Below are 16,437 nucleotides of genomic sequence, written 5' to 3'. Positions count from 1 at the left end.
CCCCCCTTGTTTACAGGTTTCCTGAGGATTGCGTGCTGCACTTATTTAAGTTCACTTATGAAGCATCCTTGGTTTATTACCAGAAATATATCTTATTAATAAAAGTAACAATACAAAATAAATCATCCACGGCAAATTAACATCTGCAAAAAAAAAATATAAAAAATTATAACATTATTAAGAAACACAATGGTCTAGCAACACAAAAGTGTTCGTATTTTAGTTCACTGTATGTCTCACTGTTACTTTATATAGGGTCTTTATAAGTTAACATATCCAGACGCATTTTGATGAAATGTTCAACATTTATTTCTTGTCGTGACTGGGTTCAGCACTTACCAATTCTACTTTATGGCCAGGCGTGGCAAAGATATGCCAAGTACACTCTTTACGTTTGGGGTAGTTATCGGGATAGTTTGGGCTGGTCAGCTCGCCGTGACTCGCTCGAATATCATGTCGACATCCAGCTGAAAATTAATCGACAAAACCATTCTTTTGTAACAACAACAATAATACTCCTGGGGGCTGAAAGAGGGTTACCCCCTTCACAGTCAGCATAAAGGATGTAGGCGTGTATACCATCCACTGTAGGAGCCTGGCTGGTAGAGCAGAATGCACTACCTTCTCAAGACATTTGATAAATTCCCAGCTTAACATCTCTATATGTAAGAGTGTCAGAACTAAAGTTCTTAAAGAACCTAAAGTTCTTGACATACTCTCGTATGCAGCATTCTCTTGAGAACGAGCAGAGTATACTGTACGAAACGTCGAGACCACACCGGCTCTTTTCAGAGCCAACACTTCCTAAAAAGACATCTTATACATGGTTGTACCCGGAAGTTTACTATTTTAGTATTTATAGTTACTTCTTATCCTAACACCATGCAACGCTTCAAACACCATTTAAAGACACTGGACACTATTGGTAATTACTCAAAGTAATTGTTAGCATAAAAACTTACTCGGTATGGTAACGAGCAATGGAGAGCCGTTGATAGCAAAACCATTGCGAGAAACGGCTCCCTCTGAAGTAACGTACTTTTCAAGAAAGAAGTAAATTCAAGGCATCTGAAGGCACACAACTTGTGCGACAAGGGTGTTTTTTCTTCCATTATTCTATGTGCAACTTCGACGACCAATTGATGAGTTCAAATTTTCACAGGTTTGTTATTTTGTGCATATGTTGAGATACACCAAGTGAGAAGACCGGTCTTTGACAAAATACCAAAGGTGTCCAGTGTCTTTAAAGTTCTTGAAGTAAAACTTACACTCTTTGCAGTCATGTCCGTTCTCATGTAGTGTGAAGCCATTCCTGCATGTACATGTGTAGCTACCCAGTGTATTGGCGCATACGTGCTGGCATTCACCGTTGTTCTTCTCACATTCGTCGATATCTGTGCATGAAATCAAAACATAATAAAATAGTTCAAAACTTTAAAGTGATTAAGCAGGACAGTTCTTTTTAGAACCGAGAAGTCTCCCGAACTACGAAAAATGTTGTTCTCAGAACATAATCTTATACACAACAATACATATGGTGTTTCCCCGCTAACTGTGACATCGATACCTAAAGCATGCAATGCGTCAAATCCTACATACACGAGTTTTGTAACAACTGTTTTTTGAGAATGTTAAGAAAAAATCAAAAATTGTATTATAAAAACTATTTTTGAGAATGCTAGAAAGAAAACTAAGAGAGTTTTGTACGTCAAACTGTTTTTTGAGAATCTTATAGGAAGAAAACTAAGAGAGTTTCGTAAAAAAACTGTTTTCTTAAAGAATGTTAGGAAGAAAACTATAAGGATAGTTTTATAAAACAACTAAGAGAGTTTCGTACAAACTATTTCTTTGGGAATGTTAGGATTCAAACTAAGTTTGAGAGTTTTGTAAACACTTTTGTTGAGACACTGTCAGGAAGAAAAAGAAGAAAGTTTATAAAAAAAACAACAATCCAAACCAACCTGCAAAGAACATGGCGAAGAATCCAGGTCTAGCGACAGTGCTGTCTGATTTAAACTCAATCCTCATGTTATTATAGCGAGATGTTATGGTCTCTGGTAGCTCGTCACCGCAGAACTTGCCGTGAAGATCCCCAACCTCAGTCAGTCCAGAACGGACCTCTACATAGTCATATTTACACACCTTTCATAAAACAAAATAACACAAAATAGTCAGAGAAGAAAATTACTCTTGTAGCCAACGTTTAAAGGCAGTGGACAATATTGGTAATTACTCAAAATAACTATTGGCATAAAACCTTACTTGGTAATGCGTAATGGGGAGAGGTTGATGGTATAAAACACTGCGAGAAACTGCTCCCTCTGAAGTGACATAGTTTTCGAGAAAGAAGTATTTTTCAACGAATTTGATTTCGAGACCTAAAGTTTAGAATTTGAGGTCTCGAAATCAACCATCTAAAAGCGCACAACTTCGTGTGACAAGGGTGTTTTTTCTTTCATTATTATCTCGCAACTTCGATGACCGATTGAGCTCAAATTTTCACAGGCTTGTTATTGTATGTATATGTTGAGATACACCAAGTGAGAAGACTGGTCTTTGACAATTACCAATTTGCACTGTCTTTAAACGGTTAAGGGAAGGTATACGTTTGGCAATAAAATGGCAATAAAAACCACTGGTTTAGAAGCTTCCAACAGCTTTCGATAGAACGCATTTTGAGAAACATTTCACTTTGAAGTAATGTGGTTATATATATACGTTTTTATCCACCGAAATTTGAATCTGAGAAACATTACTGTCAGATACGATTCTCAGACTGTGTGAATTCCAATTGCGGATATCTTTCCTTTTATAACCGCTCCGGATTTGCGGCAACATCTCAAAAACGCAACCGTTTGAAAAGAAATGTGTACATATCACAAGTCTTTATTGTTATCATATTAGATGTATTGAATACATCTGCATTTGTATATGATAATAACAATCGAACTTTTCCAAAAACTAAAGGTAAAACCATCAAGCTAGTATACTCACGTCATTGCCTTCTAGTTCGAAGCTAAGGAATTGTAGCGAGATACGATACAAGGATGGTGCCACGAGATGCCAGACGCAGTTCTTGTCTCGAGGGTAGAGGTCTGGATACGAAGGACTTGTTATATTTCCCTGAAGACTCGTCAAGAAACCTCCACAAGCAACTAATGTGAAAAAAGGGGTGATCGAGTTCGGTCAGTTATTCATCGGACTTTCAATTCATGTCATTTATTCAGGCTGTGATGATGCCAAGGACTCTCAAAAAGCACCTTTAATCACTCTACTAGCCAGAGGCCCAAATGGAGAGAGGACAAGGAAAACAGTTTTAGTTTAAGATGTGATGAGAGGAAAACCCAAAAGAGTTATTCCAGGGAAAACCCACGCAATCGGGTAGGGTCGCCAAAATCACTCTAATCATACCGCAGGTAGCCAGAAAACCAGCAAACAGGTCAGTAAGCACACAAAGCCATTCTAGCCAACAGGTCAGTAAGCACACAAAGCCATTCTAGCCAACAGGTCAGTAAGCATACAAAGCCAGTCAGCCAAAAGGCCAGTAAGCACACAAAGCCATTCTAGCCAACATGCCAGTAAGCACACAAAGCCAGTCAGCCAACAGGCCAGTAAGCACCCACACCCAGCCAGCCATCTGGCAAAGGAAGCCCACAAAACCAGCCAGGAAACAGGCCAGTAGGCACACACACCCAGCGAGCCAACATGCCAGCAATAAGCACACTCAAACAGCCAGCCGACTGGCCAGTACATCCAGCCAGCCAACTGGCCAGAAGAAACACACACACACACATCAAGCCAGCCAACCGGCCAGCAGTAAGCACACACACCAGCCAGCAAACAGGCCAGTAAGCACACACACCCAACCAGCAAACTGGCTACTCATCCACCACACAAGCCACATTCTTACCTTCACATGAGACTCCATCTGACTTGAGTTCAAATCCTGGCTCGCATTCACAATGATAACTCCCGATGGTATTAACGCAGATCTGCTCACAGCCTCCAGAGCTTTCACTCGAACACTCGTCATCCTCTGCAAGGAAAAGAAAAATAACATCTCAAAAATCATTTCAGAACTTCAAGCAATCAGTCGGCACATTGCAGACGATTTGTGTTAATCTTTTTTTCAACACAGTCACAGCCCGAGTTTTTGCCAACCGAGATTGGAAAACTATGGAAAGCCATAAATGCAAAGCAACAACAGATAGCTGCTGTTGGTAACAATGGCAGACAAAATATTTAATCTGTGTTTGAAACGTCGAGTTGAAACCAACGGTTCTTTTCAGAACCTCCCCAAGCCATTAGAGATAGTCATTACATGGTGTTACCGCAAAACCTATCTGTATCGTATTTCCACCATGCAAAGTTTCAAATCCCACAATCTGTGTTTTGATTGGTCCGAGGTGAGGTTTGGCAGCTGCACTTGCGGTCGTCTGCATGTCCTTGCTCTATAGATGCATATAAATATAGGTGAAAGGTGAAGATGGACGGGGATTGAGAGGCCACTCTCCGGCGTTTATATTCACGAGCCTCGAAGTGTGACGTCGGATGTTCAGGCTACTCTAAACCCATTCTTCTCGATGGATAACGACCTTACCTTTGAAGAAAGCCGCCGAGAAACCTCCTTTATTGACCGTCCCGTCAGAGACAAACTTCACCCTGAGTTTGTTACTCGACGATTTGATATCTTCCGGTAGTATATAGCCGCAGTATTTCCCGATGAGTGGGGATTCGTCGTCGTGACCGTCTCGTACCTCCACGTAGTCATAAATACAGTTGTCATGTCTCTCCACCTGTAAGTATTACACAGATAGCTCCATCAATACTCATTGTAAATAAGTAAAAGACCAAGCAGAGCCAAAAACCGTAGTACCATGGAGAACACTATTGGTAAATGCTCAAAATAATTGTAAACATAAAACCTTACTTGATGACGAGTAATGGAGAGCTGCTGATAGTATAAAACATTGTGAGAAACAGCTCCCTCTGAAGTAATGTAGTTTTTGAAAAAGAGGTAGTTTCTCACTCAAACATTTGCATATTATTATAATAAAAGACTGCAGGCCTGAAGCCCTCTTTAGGCATCTTAAAGCACATACATTTGTGCAACAAGGGTGTTTTTTCTTTCATCATTGTCTTGCAACTTCGACGACCAATTGAGTCAACATTTTCACAGATTTGTTATTTGATGCATATGTTGGGATACACCAAGTGAGAAGACTGGTTGTTGACAATTACCAAAGGTTTCCACAGTGCCTTTAAATAAATGTTGAACAGATAAAGTGCGCCTTATTAGTGTTGTATAATTTTTATAACTACGCGGCTGTGTATCGAGACAAATAATATATTTTTATCAACAAATTCCTAACACCAGGAAGGAATCTTCCGCAACAGCTCAATTATCTTGAGTCATTCTTAAGAACATCCCTTTTTCCAATATTAGGACTCAACTCCGCCGGCCATAAAGAACCACTTTGAAGCATTTTATATGTACGCAAACGATCCAATCCAGCCGGAGCTGCGCGAAGGGCAGCAACCTGCTAGTCTCAATAAACTTGAGTCATTCTTAAACCACGCCCACCGAGATGCCAATATTACGTCATCGTCTGGTACCCTACCTCAAATGATTGGAAGTTGAGTCCGACTTGGAATCCATCCGGCATAGTCAGTAACCACACGCAGGATTTATCTGGTCGATAGTCGTCCGGATAGTTTGGACTCTGTAACATTCCTGTTTCCTTGGAGATGTTTCCTCCACAAATTGCTGCGGGCAAAAAATAGTCAGTCATAAATATTTTAAGAAGAATTCTTAAACTTCTCAGGCTATACTTTCGGTAAATGTCAAGGATCCTCACTTGCTGTATCCCAATATTATGCATAAAATAACATACATGTGAACATATTGAGCTCAATTGGTCATCCAAGTTGCAAGAAAATAATGAAAGAACAACAATAAGAAAGTCTCTCTTGAACTTTGAAGGAGTAACAATCCTCAATATCAGTTTGGTGTAGTAGTGTCTTGCCTCGCCTTCCACCTTTGGGACCGCGGTTAAAATCTCACCGGGGGCACTATGTAGATTGGGTTTTCAGTCCCTTCCTGACTGCGTGGGTTGTTTTCCCTGGAATACATTCTCTATAAGGTTTTCCTCCCACATCTAAAACTGAAATTTCGTCACCATATTCTCTTCTCGTTTGGCTCTAATTACAGTGTTGAGAATATTTCAAGGTTTCAAGATGTCAATGTCAATTCGTTTCCACAGTAACAAACCAATAGAGGCAATAATATAAACATGTTCCAAATAATACAGTTGAGCCAGTTAGAAATATAAACACTTGTAGAAATAAATACACTTATATCCAGCTCCGGGAAGGTGACTGTGTTCTTCTTACCTTCGTAGTGGGCTGAAAAGCCTCTGCTGACGGCATTACCGGTGGGTGAGCTCTTCAGTTCGATCCAGAGCCGGCTGTCTGTTGATACGATGGTCGCGGGGACGGAACTCCCGCAAAATCGTCCTGTAAACAAGTACGAAATAAAGAACTGTAAACACAACAAGTCATCATCAGTCATCACACAGTATACATGTATTGTATCAGTATGTTTTCCTGCTATGCAAGGTATGTTCAGCTACGTTCATTAGACTAAAATTAAACCTTAAAAAAGCACCATGTAAAGGTTTGCAAGGTGCTGCGTGACGCAATATTATAAGGGGTAGTAAACCATTTTTCCTGAGACCAATTTTCAAAAAAAAGGTCACCAAACTGCTAAAAGTAATGCAGTACTTCTTGTGCGGGGCCCACTTTCATAGAGGTGCTTATAAGCAGCACATATTGCTTAACAATCTTCTGCTAAGCAGAAATGAGCAGGATACCAGGCACAAATTGCTCCTGTGACATTGTAGTTTCAATGGTAACCTCATTCTGGTAAAAATAATTTTGTTAAGCTCAGATTCTTTTTGTGCTTAAGCAGCTCGATTTCACAAAACTCTTCCTAACTTAAGACTAATCTAAGGACTTAGGACGAGTCCCAAGCCTGCACTGTAGCATGCGGACCTTAAGATTAATCCTAAGTTAAGACGAGTTACTCGTCCTAACTCGAGATAAGACGAGTCCTAACTCTTTGTGAAATCGAGGTCTGTAGGATTTGACTGGGGTAAAAAAAATAATGAAAACTTGCGAACCTAAAACAGGGGAAAACCTCCAGTGCCCATCCCGCACTTCCACATGGTGGTACCAGCAGTCATCGCTCCCAACCAGCTCAAAATCATCGAAAACCAGGACTATAGTCTCCCCGGGAGTTACTGAGATTCTCCAGACGCAAGACTCGCGGTTATTGTAGGGATCCGGCCACGAAGGAGAAGTGAAATTTCCTGTTGTTTCTTGGAGAGTACGGCCGCAGGCTGGAGGAAAGACCAGCATGGAAATTAGCGTATACAGAAAGTATGTGAAAGGTCTTGAACTATTCCAACCCACTATCCTGAAGTTATTATTTCATATAAGCAAACCATTTACTTCTCTCCTGTGGGACTGTGACTCATTTAACATAAACCTTATAATATTGAAGAATTTTGTTTGTGATATAAATTATGTACAATATACAGACTTTAGCAAAACTTAATTTGTTGTTTTTCCCTAACACTTGAGAATTCCCTCTTTTCCATCTTGACCGGTGCCTTTGAATGGTTTTACACCAGATTTAGTGCGCCTTTATAAATGCTGTGTAATTATTATTACTATTAATATAAGTTGTGGGGCCTGTTTGGCAAATCTCTTTGGGTTTTTTTGGGGGGGAAGTCTTAGGCCCTCTATACTTGGCGAATTGTGTACTACTCATTCTCATTACTCGGCAAAATCCATAAGTTAGGACACTTAGGCTAAGTGTCGGGAACGAGACTCGAACCCACATGGTGCTGACTGAATAACCACCCATCACAGTTTGAATTCTGTGCGCGAGAACACTATGCCACCACTTGTTAGTGCCAAGAACTAGCGCAGTTCAGTTTTGCCGATGATGCTGTCATTTTTTTATAAAAAATCATCCTAACGTGTTGTTTAGAAAAATAATAACATTGGTGTGTCAAAGGCCAAAATACTCAAGTTCTATGTGACACGTTCTCCCGAACAGCTCAAGAACGTGTTCCAGTTTGTAACATACCATCAACAACCTTGTGGGCGATACCGCCAGTCTCCTTCCCAAGTGATGGGTTACTTTCTCAGTACATTCAACTTCTGAAGAGCCACTTATGTGATAATGTTTCAAGTGATTTTATAACCCACTTTTCTGTCCCAAATACCATAAAGTGACACCCTTAAAGACACTGGACACTTTTGGTAATATTATCAAAGACCAGTGAGAAACGGCTCCCTCTGAAGTAATGTGGTTTTTTAAAAAGAGGTAACTTCTCATTCAAACATTTGCATATAATAAAAGACTTCCGACCTTAAGCCCTTTAAGGCATCTGAAAGCACATACATTTGTGCAACAAGGGTGCTTTTTCTTTCATTATTTTCTTGCAACCTCGACGACCAATTAAGTCAAAATTTTCCACAGTTTTTTTTAAGCATATGTTGGAATACACCAAGTGCGAATACTGGTCTTTGACAATAACCAAAGGTGTCCAATGTCTTTAAAGAATGTCTATTTAGTTGACCCGCTTGAATTCCTGAATATCTGAAAATGACCTTGGTGAATCTTGAAAGATTCTCATAGTTTGTCTTGAGGATATATCCCAAGATCGAGCCCACATTCTTGTGCTCTTTTCACCCTCTTAAGAAACTGTTATCATGTGCAGTTTCAAGTAAACATAATCACAGCTAAACACAAACTTAAAAACCGGTAAGAACATTCTTAGATTAATGTGCTTCTGTGAGTTTGTTTGTTTGTTTGTTTGTTTTTTTGTTTGTTTGTTTGTTTGTTTGTTTGTTTGTTTGTTTGTTTGTTTGTTTGTTTGTTTGTTTGTTTGTTTGTTTGTTTGTTTGTTTGTTTGTTTGTTTGTTTGTTTGTTTGTTTGTTTGTTTGTTTGTTTGTTTTCTATTGCCTACTTTTGTTTGCTTTTGTGTTGTTTACTTCTTTATTCATCTTCTTGTGCTTGCTCCTTTATAATTTTGATTTGTATGTTTTGGTCGAATAAGTAATAAAACATAGTAATAATAAACATCGAAGACGAAAACAAAATATCCGAAAACATCTCCAAATGTTTGCCCTTCGAATTGAATTTTCTCTTTCAATTTCTTCAAAGAACTAAACAAACACTATTACATGGCTTAATGATGTAGAGGGCAGGTCGATGTATAGAGTCAAGATTGATTTTAACTGTGTATCAATCTTAATTGCTAGGCAAAGTGTGATGTCACAACACAAATCACTATGGCAAACAACTCATCTTTAAGTTAAGATGAATCTCAGTGCTTTGTGAAATCGACCCCTGATTGTTCTACTCTTATTTAAAGATGACATTAATTGGGAACGATTCCTACTTGGGCACTTGTAGAGTAAATTGGCCTGCTTGATGTCCCCTTCGCTCAGTCGTTTCCGTTGTCCGATCTCAATCTCCTGCATGGCAACCGACTCAGAGTCTCGCCTCGGTATCACGGTATCCAACCAAATCCCGCGAGAAAATGTGTTTCTCGCGTAGTGCATGATGCTGGCGAAGTCGTAGGGTTGACCCAGTGAGTCCACCTCCTCTGGAAGAAGCTTGTTGAAGTTGTATTCTTGTCCTGACGTCACAAAAGGATAACAAAATGAAGATGTTAAAATAGTACATTTTTATATAATATCGACAGAAGTTTTGTTGAAGCTGTAAGCCTACTCCAGTCATGTTGTATCATGACGTCACAGGGGAATAAATGGGGAAGAAAAATAAACATGTTGAAAATAACTGGACAGACGCTTTGTTGACGTTGCATTCCTGTCGTGTCATGTTCTGACGTCACACTGAGATAATTTGGGAAGAAAAATGAGTGATGGAGACAGCAAATTAATGAAAATAGGTTTGTTAAAATGTCCCTTTGATCTCGTTAATGGTACTGAACACTGTTGGTAATTACTCAAATATTTGTTCGCATAAAAAAATACATACTTGGAAATGAGCAATGGAGAGCTATTGGTATTATAAAACAGCTCCCTCTAAAAAAAACGTAGTTTTTGAGAAAACTTCTCACTCAAATAAAAAACCTCAGGACTGAAACCTTTTAATAGCTTTTATATATATATTAGGCATTTAAAAGCACACATATTTTGTGCAACAAGGGTTTTTTTCTGTCATAATTCTCTCGCAACTTCGATGACCAATCGAGTCCATTTTAATTTTTACATATTTTTTATTTGATGCATAATGTTGGGATGCACCAACACTGATCTTAGACAAAATTACCAAAAGGTGTCAAATGCCTTTAAAACAATATCATTATCCATAAACCGACACCTATACAAATTGGGAATACATTCTGAGCTGACGTAATGATTGACATGTGTCTAACCTCGCACATAAGTTGAGTTTTTGAATCGACAGTTTTTATTGAGAAACCAATCAATCATTCAATCAATCTGACAGGTGGCTATATTGTTATCACCCCTCTGTCTTCCTCATCATCTTTTCCACCTGACTTCTGAATCAAAATAATCTCCTTGAACAGGGTCACATTCCCACCCCGGACTTGTTTACATGTTTACTCCCATCATCCTCGTACGCTTTCACGCCCGACTTCAAAATAAAAACAAACACCCTCCTTCTCCCCCATTCTACCCGGATTTACTCCAAGCACTTCTTCGTCTTCCTTGACTTTCCTGGCGGGCTTCTTTAGAAATTTGTGACAGTTTTGTTTTATTGTGTTCAACTTGTTTTCTGTACTTATTGCTCTTCATTTGGTTGTCCACATGACTGGCAAGATAAAAACAACACTGACAGTTAAATTGGTGTGACAGGTCGCAATCAATCATGTCTTAAATTTATCAGAGGAGCACATAACAATCCTCAAAATTAAGGCTTTTTAAAATTAGTTGTGCGTGTCCGAAAAGAAATTGTGAAAAAAAAACGTGCCCAATTTTTAGTATGAATTTTAACACATTGTCTTTAATTTTAGTTGCAACGACCCAAATCAGATGATTGCATTTCTTTAAGTTTTCAGAAACGGCTTTCTAAAAATAATATGACTTCAATTTACAGGAAAATATTTTTACAAGAAACGAAAGTAAATTTCGTCTCAGGAGACAAAAAGACAAAAATTATTTTAGCATGTCAAACATATTTTCGTGATTTTTTTTTTATCATTTCTCAAAAACTACAGCACCTCAGCAAGTAATATTTTAAGGTAAGCTTTCTACTATCATTATCTTCAAACGGTGTATCTATGGACATTAGGTTTTGTGTTGCAAAATAAGTACCCAAAATCCTTTAACTTCTAGTGACAGATTAATCAATCACTGCTGAAGGATATTCCGAGGAACTCCAAAATAGGGAAGTCCTCGTTCCTTAAATCCTGACCTAGAGTTAATGGGTTATTGAGTTAGACTCCGGAAGATCCGTATTAATAACACTTAGAGGGCGGATCTCTAAATCAAAGTGTATTAACAACTCCAACGTTAAAGTAAACCACACAACATAAGGTGGAATTCACAACTATCAATGTTTCGAAATTTTGATCCTTTCAAATTTGGTTAACCACACAATCTTGAAAAAAAAAATGATATTGTTGAACGGACCCAACCTATCTGTACTATTTTTCAAAAACTAATTCTTTAAACATTTTGTATAATTGTTTTTTGGCGAGCCACAAACACACCTGTCAGTACCCCCCCCCCCCCCCGCCAGAAAGAGAACACCCCCTCCCAACCTGCCAACCCACAGTGCAGAACCTTGTGTTAACTACACATCGCCCACCGTACAGGGATAAATCATTTTGCACGTTGTCACCCCAAGGTTGAATAATTTGTCTACAACTTGCGAATTTTTATATCACATAAATCCCGCGAGAAATGACATTCTTTCCTGACAGAAAACGCCCATGGCTTATCCCGTTGTGATTGATATAGCATACATGTTTTTGCCCCCAAACACATAAATGTCATATTGGGGGTATCAAGAGGGCAAGAAATTTCCAAAACAGGTGCTAAAATGGGACATTATTTTGAGTTTGGGAAACTGTTCATGTTGATTGCAACAACAGACAGTAATACTTTGCAAAATTATACGGCAAAAGTATCATGGTGTACCCAAGAAAACATTATTTGCTGGAAATCAACTTAAAGGCACAGAACAACTTGGTAATTACTCAAAATAATGATTAGCATAAAAACTTAATTGGTAACGAGCAATTGAGAAAGAGGTATTTTCTCAAGCAAATAGTAAAAGACTCCAGGTAGCCGATTTCACGAAACTTTTCGCAACTGCGTTAGTCCATGTGCACTTGCTTAACGTTTAGGGAGCAACTAGCGCCGTAAACGTTGCGCAAGTGGACTTACGCAGTTGCGTAAAGTTTGAAATCGGCTGCTGGCCCTTTATTATGCAACTGAAAGCACTTTAATTAATTGTGCAATTAGGGTAATTTTTTTTGTATTGTTCTCTTGCAACTGCGATGGACCAATTGGGCCCAAATTTTCACAGATTTATTATTTTTATGCATGATGTAGGGATAGACCAAGTGCGAATACTGGTCTTTGACATTGTTTACCAAAGGTGCCCAGTGTCTTTAAACGAGTTACATTTGCGTGTTTACAATGGGTTACAAAAAACATGCAACAGTCGTTGAAGTTGATTGATCGTGTTGAACTCTGGAACATTAATGTTCTGAGAAAAAGGCGCGACAAGAAACCTTTACATTATGTTTAATGTTCCAGTTTTCCTAAGGTCTATAAGTAACCTTTGCCTGTTACAATTGAGGGGCCTATACGCCTTTGTTAATATTTATGCATGAGGTACGTCACAATGCTCACCCAAAACGAGGCTATGGGCGCAGCCACTGCAAGTGATGGGGGACGTGCGCCCATAGCCTAATGTTGGGTAAGAATTATGACGTCATGCATAAATATTATAGAGAGGCGTATAGTTGATGGCCACTTCCAGTTGACTGATATCTCTATCCAAAGAGCTGTTCTGATTTTGGAACAGGCTACCAGTGGTAAACATACCTTCCATCAAGTTTTAAATCCGTTGTACATGTAAACTAGTGTTCGTCTCACTGAGACAAAATATTTGAAGTTGTCTTACTCATTTCTCAAAACTACAGCACCTCAGCATTTTTTATAGGAAAGCTTTCTACCATCACTATCTTTAAAACCGTGTAAGTATAATGTAAAATCTGTGGAAAAAGTCTTTCACCATTACCTTCCGTAAACCCTGTTATTTGTAAATCTGTGAACTTTTTTTGTTTTTCTGTTCCGAAAGTGTATAATGGCTTAAGTGATTTTGATAACATGAATCTCTACTCACTGTAAATGAAGGTGTAAATTAATTTACATGTAAAAGTTTCAGCTTCATTAGTCGTCAAGCTTTTTAGAAAAAAAGTACGATCTCCTTAGGTCTCCTGAGACGAACATTATTTCCGTGAAATTGTTTAACTCGTCCAACAAAAACTGCAGCACATCAGCAAGTAACATTTTACGGGAAGCTTTATATTATCATAATCATTCAAACCGTGTAAGTTTAACGTAAGTTTATCTGTGGATTTGAGTCGTGCAAAAAGTACCAACGCCCTTTAAAAAGTTTGGATGTATAGGGTCTCGATTCGAAAGGAACATTTTTAGAACAACGTGGGGTAAGGTTCAAGGAGGTCCAACTGTTTGTTCCGAATGTTTCACCCAATCTCAACCTGCGATACACATCAGCGATCATGTTCAATGTTTTTTAACAAGTATCCGATTGTCACAGTTTGAGGTTTGAGTGACATTCACCGTCTTGAGAATGCGGGTTGGGTCGATCAGGACGTCCCAAGTGGGTTTAAGGATTGATGACGGCGATTAGTGAGCCATTTATGGATCGAGACTTTCGGAGTCAAGAGGTGGCGACCGGATCGTTTCTGTTGCAAGACAGTCATCGTTTGTGATGTGGGGTGGGGAGCTAGTCTTAAAGGCACTGTCGTCGATTTCACTAAACTCTTCCTAACTTAGGATGACTCTTAGAATTTAGGACGAGTTTAGTTCTGTAACCATAGACGTTAGGACGCATTGAAGCTATCCTAGGTTAGGACGAGTTACTTATCCTAACTCGAGATATGATAAATCCTAACGTGTCGTGAAATCGGCTGCTGAACACATTTGGTAGTAATTGTCAAAGACAAGTATTCTCACTTGGTGTATCGCAATACATGCAAAGGTGTCCAGCAGGCGATTTCACGAAACGCTAGGATTAATCCTATCTCAAGTTAGGACGAGTTACTCGTCCTAACTTAGGATGGGTTCAATGCGTTCTATTCGTCAATGGATACGCAACTTAACTCGTCCCAAGTCCTAAGATTAGACTTAAGTTAGGAAGAGTTTGGTGACATCGACGGATGTGCCTTTAATCTTCATTTATTCATTCATTCTTATAGGGAACACTTAAGAATGTGGTTCATGTGATTTACGTGAAGAAGTCAGTGTTTTATATCTAATTAAAGGATTAAAACTCTTAAGGATTAAAAAACATCACTAAAGACGTTCAGTCCAAGGAGAGTAATTTCAATCTAAAATTTTGAGAGAGTTTATCGGTGGAATTCTATTTCTAACACAGTGTTTGTTTTTTGTGTTGTGTGTTTAACTTGACACTCAAATTATTAGAGTGTTTGGAGACTTGATCAGAGAGCATCAGAGGGCCCACTCTTTCCTTTCTGGCATGTTTCCCTCCTTCTGAGTCACCCTTAATATCCTCCACCCCCACATCTGAGATGAAGATCGAGGATGGGGGTGGGGGAAGAGGTGGGTTGTAAGTGAGGTACCATTCATCCCGGGGGTTCTCCGGGTAGAGACCAAACTTTTGGAGAGTTATCATTCACGATCGTCAAATTGCGCAATCCATTCCTGCACAAGCGTCAAATTGCGCTCTTTACTCATAGAGCAAGGTCTCTGTACTCCAGCACACCCTACCCTTAGCAGCATCACGCAGGGTTCTCCAAGGGGTTACATTTTTCCGGTCGCAAACCAATCATGCACGATCGTCAAATTGCGCAAACCATTCCTGCACAATCATCAAATTGCGTTCTTTACTCATAGAGCAAGGCTCCACACTAGCACTCCATATTGAGCAAGCTGTTTCCACCTGTTGCAAGTTTCCCCAGGACCTCGCCACCATATCACATCCTTCATTGACCCGCTAATGGTTAGAATCAAGAAGGTCGAAAGGTACACAAGGCAACTATGCTAACGACATGAACATTACGTGTCTGTGCCCGAGACACTTTCACAATCCAATAACATTTAGTTGTGTAGTAATTGCTCGATGTAATTGTGGAATGTTTGGAATAATACCTTGTAAAAAATAATTATTTTTATTTTACTAAGATGATGGCTCGGCCTTTAAAGTGTCCTTGCAATCGTTCTTGGATTCGTTTTTGGATAGGCTACTTATTTAGCATTGTTGCCGTTAATGCTAATTTATATATTTGCATATTCATACAATGTGATGTCATGGGTGCGCGTCACCAAAATCTAACGAATAGAAGACTGAGTATTTTGCAGTAAATGGAGTGTATACGTTTGTTAATCACTCTTTGTATGGCAATATAAACTCACTTTGTTAGAAGTACAACAGCTTGCGATATAAAGCATTTTGAGAATCATTCTACTCTTAAGTAAATGTGGCTACGGAAAAAGTTTTTATTCCTCAAAATTTTAATCTGAGAAATATTACTGTCATCAAAATAATGATTCTCATTTGTGTGTTCAAATTATGGATCACTCTTCCTGCATGGATATAACCGCTCCAAATTTTCGGCAATAAATATATCTAGAACGCTGTCCCATTTTGAAGTGACGTCACATGCTAGTTTTTGTATATACACGGTCGTGGGTTCGAATCCCACCCGAGTAATACGCCTGTGATTTTAATTCACAGGGCTCGGGAAAATACTGAGTATTCAGTGCTAACAGACACATTTTTTTCTTTCTTATACACTCTGTCTTTGCTGCAAATGAAAGAAGTCCAAAAGACATGAAACATCTAAAGACGTTTGGACAAGAACATAAAAAGAGAACATGATACAAATTTATACCTGGGAGGATATTTTCCTTGACGATGGTGACATGTGAGTCTCGATCGGGTCTCGTGTGCTCGTGCCAGAACCCAACAACGTGGCCCAACTCGTGGACCACTACACCAAACTTGTCACAGTTCTTGCCTATTGAGATGGCCTGAGCGCCTTCAGCTCTCATCCCGACGAAGGAGCAGCATCTTGAGACGAGGAGAAAAGAATAGTGATATGAGAATGAGAAAAGGTCGTTGGTTCGAATCCTACCCGAGTAATATT

At 39.1% G+C, this 16,437-nt stretch overlaps 1 protein-coding gene across 1 annotated transcript in view; it reads right to left on the bottom strand.

Annotated features, from left to right (window-relative positions):
• The window catches only part of LOC139952905 (bone morphogenetic protein 1 homolog), a 46,502-nt gene that overhangs the window by 4,608 nt on the left and 25,457 nt on the right, over positions 1–16,437 (bottom strand). The window contains exons 5-15 of the mRNA XM_071952197.1: positions 16,183–16,361; positions 9,478–9,717; positions 7,182–7,400; positions 6,394–6,516; positions 5,622–5,767; positions 4,601–4,796; positions 3,911–4,036; positions 2,995–3,155; positions 1,962–2,142; positions 1,269–1,394; positions 340–467 (exon numbers count right to left, since the gene is read on the bottom strand). Of these exons, the coding sequence (XP_071808298.1) occupies positions 340–467; positions 1,269–1,394; positions 1,962–2,142; positions 2,995–3,155; positions 3,911–4,036; positions 4,601–4,796; positions 5,622–5,767; positions 6,394–6,516; positions 7,182–7,400; positions 9,478–9,717; positions 16,183–16,361 (1,825 nt within the window). The remainder of the gene's footprint in view (positions 1–339; positions 468–1,268; positions 1,395–1,961; positions 2,143–2,994; positions 3,156–3,910; positions 4,037–4,600; positions 4,797–5,621; positions 5,768–6,393; positions 6,517–7,181; positions 7,401–9,477; positions 9,718–16,182; positions 16,362–16,437) is intronic.

Source organism: Asterias amurensis, chromosome 21 (assembly GCF_032118995.1).
Source record: "Asterias amurensis chromosome 21, ASM3211899v1".
Taxonomy (NCBI): Eukaryota; Metazoa; Echinodermata; class Asteroidea; order Forcipulatida; family Asteriidae; genus Asterias; species Asterias amurensis.
This window is presented reverse-complemented; position numbering and strand designations above follow the sequence as displayed.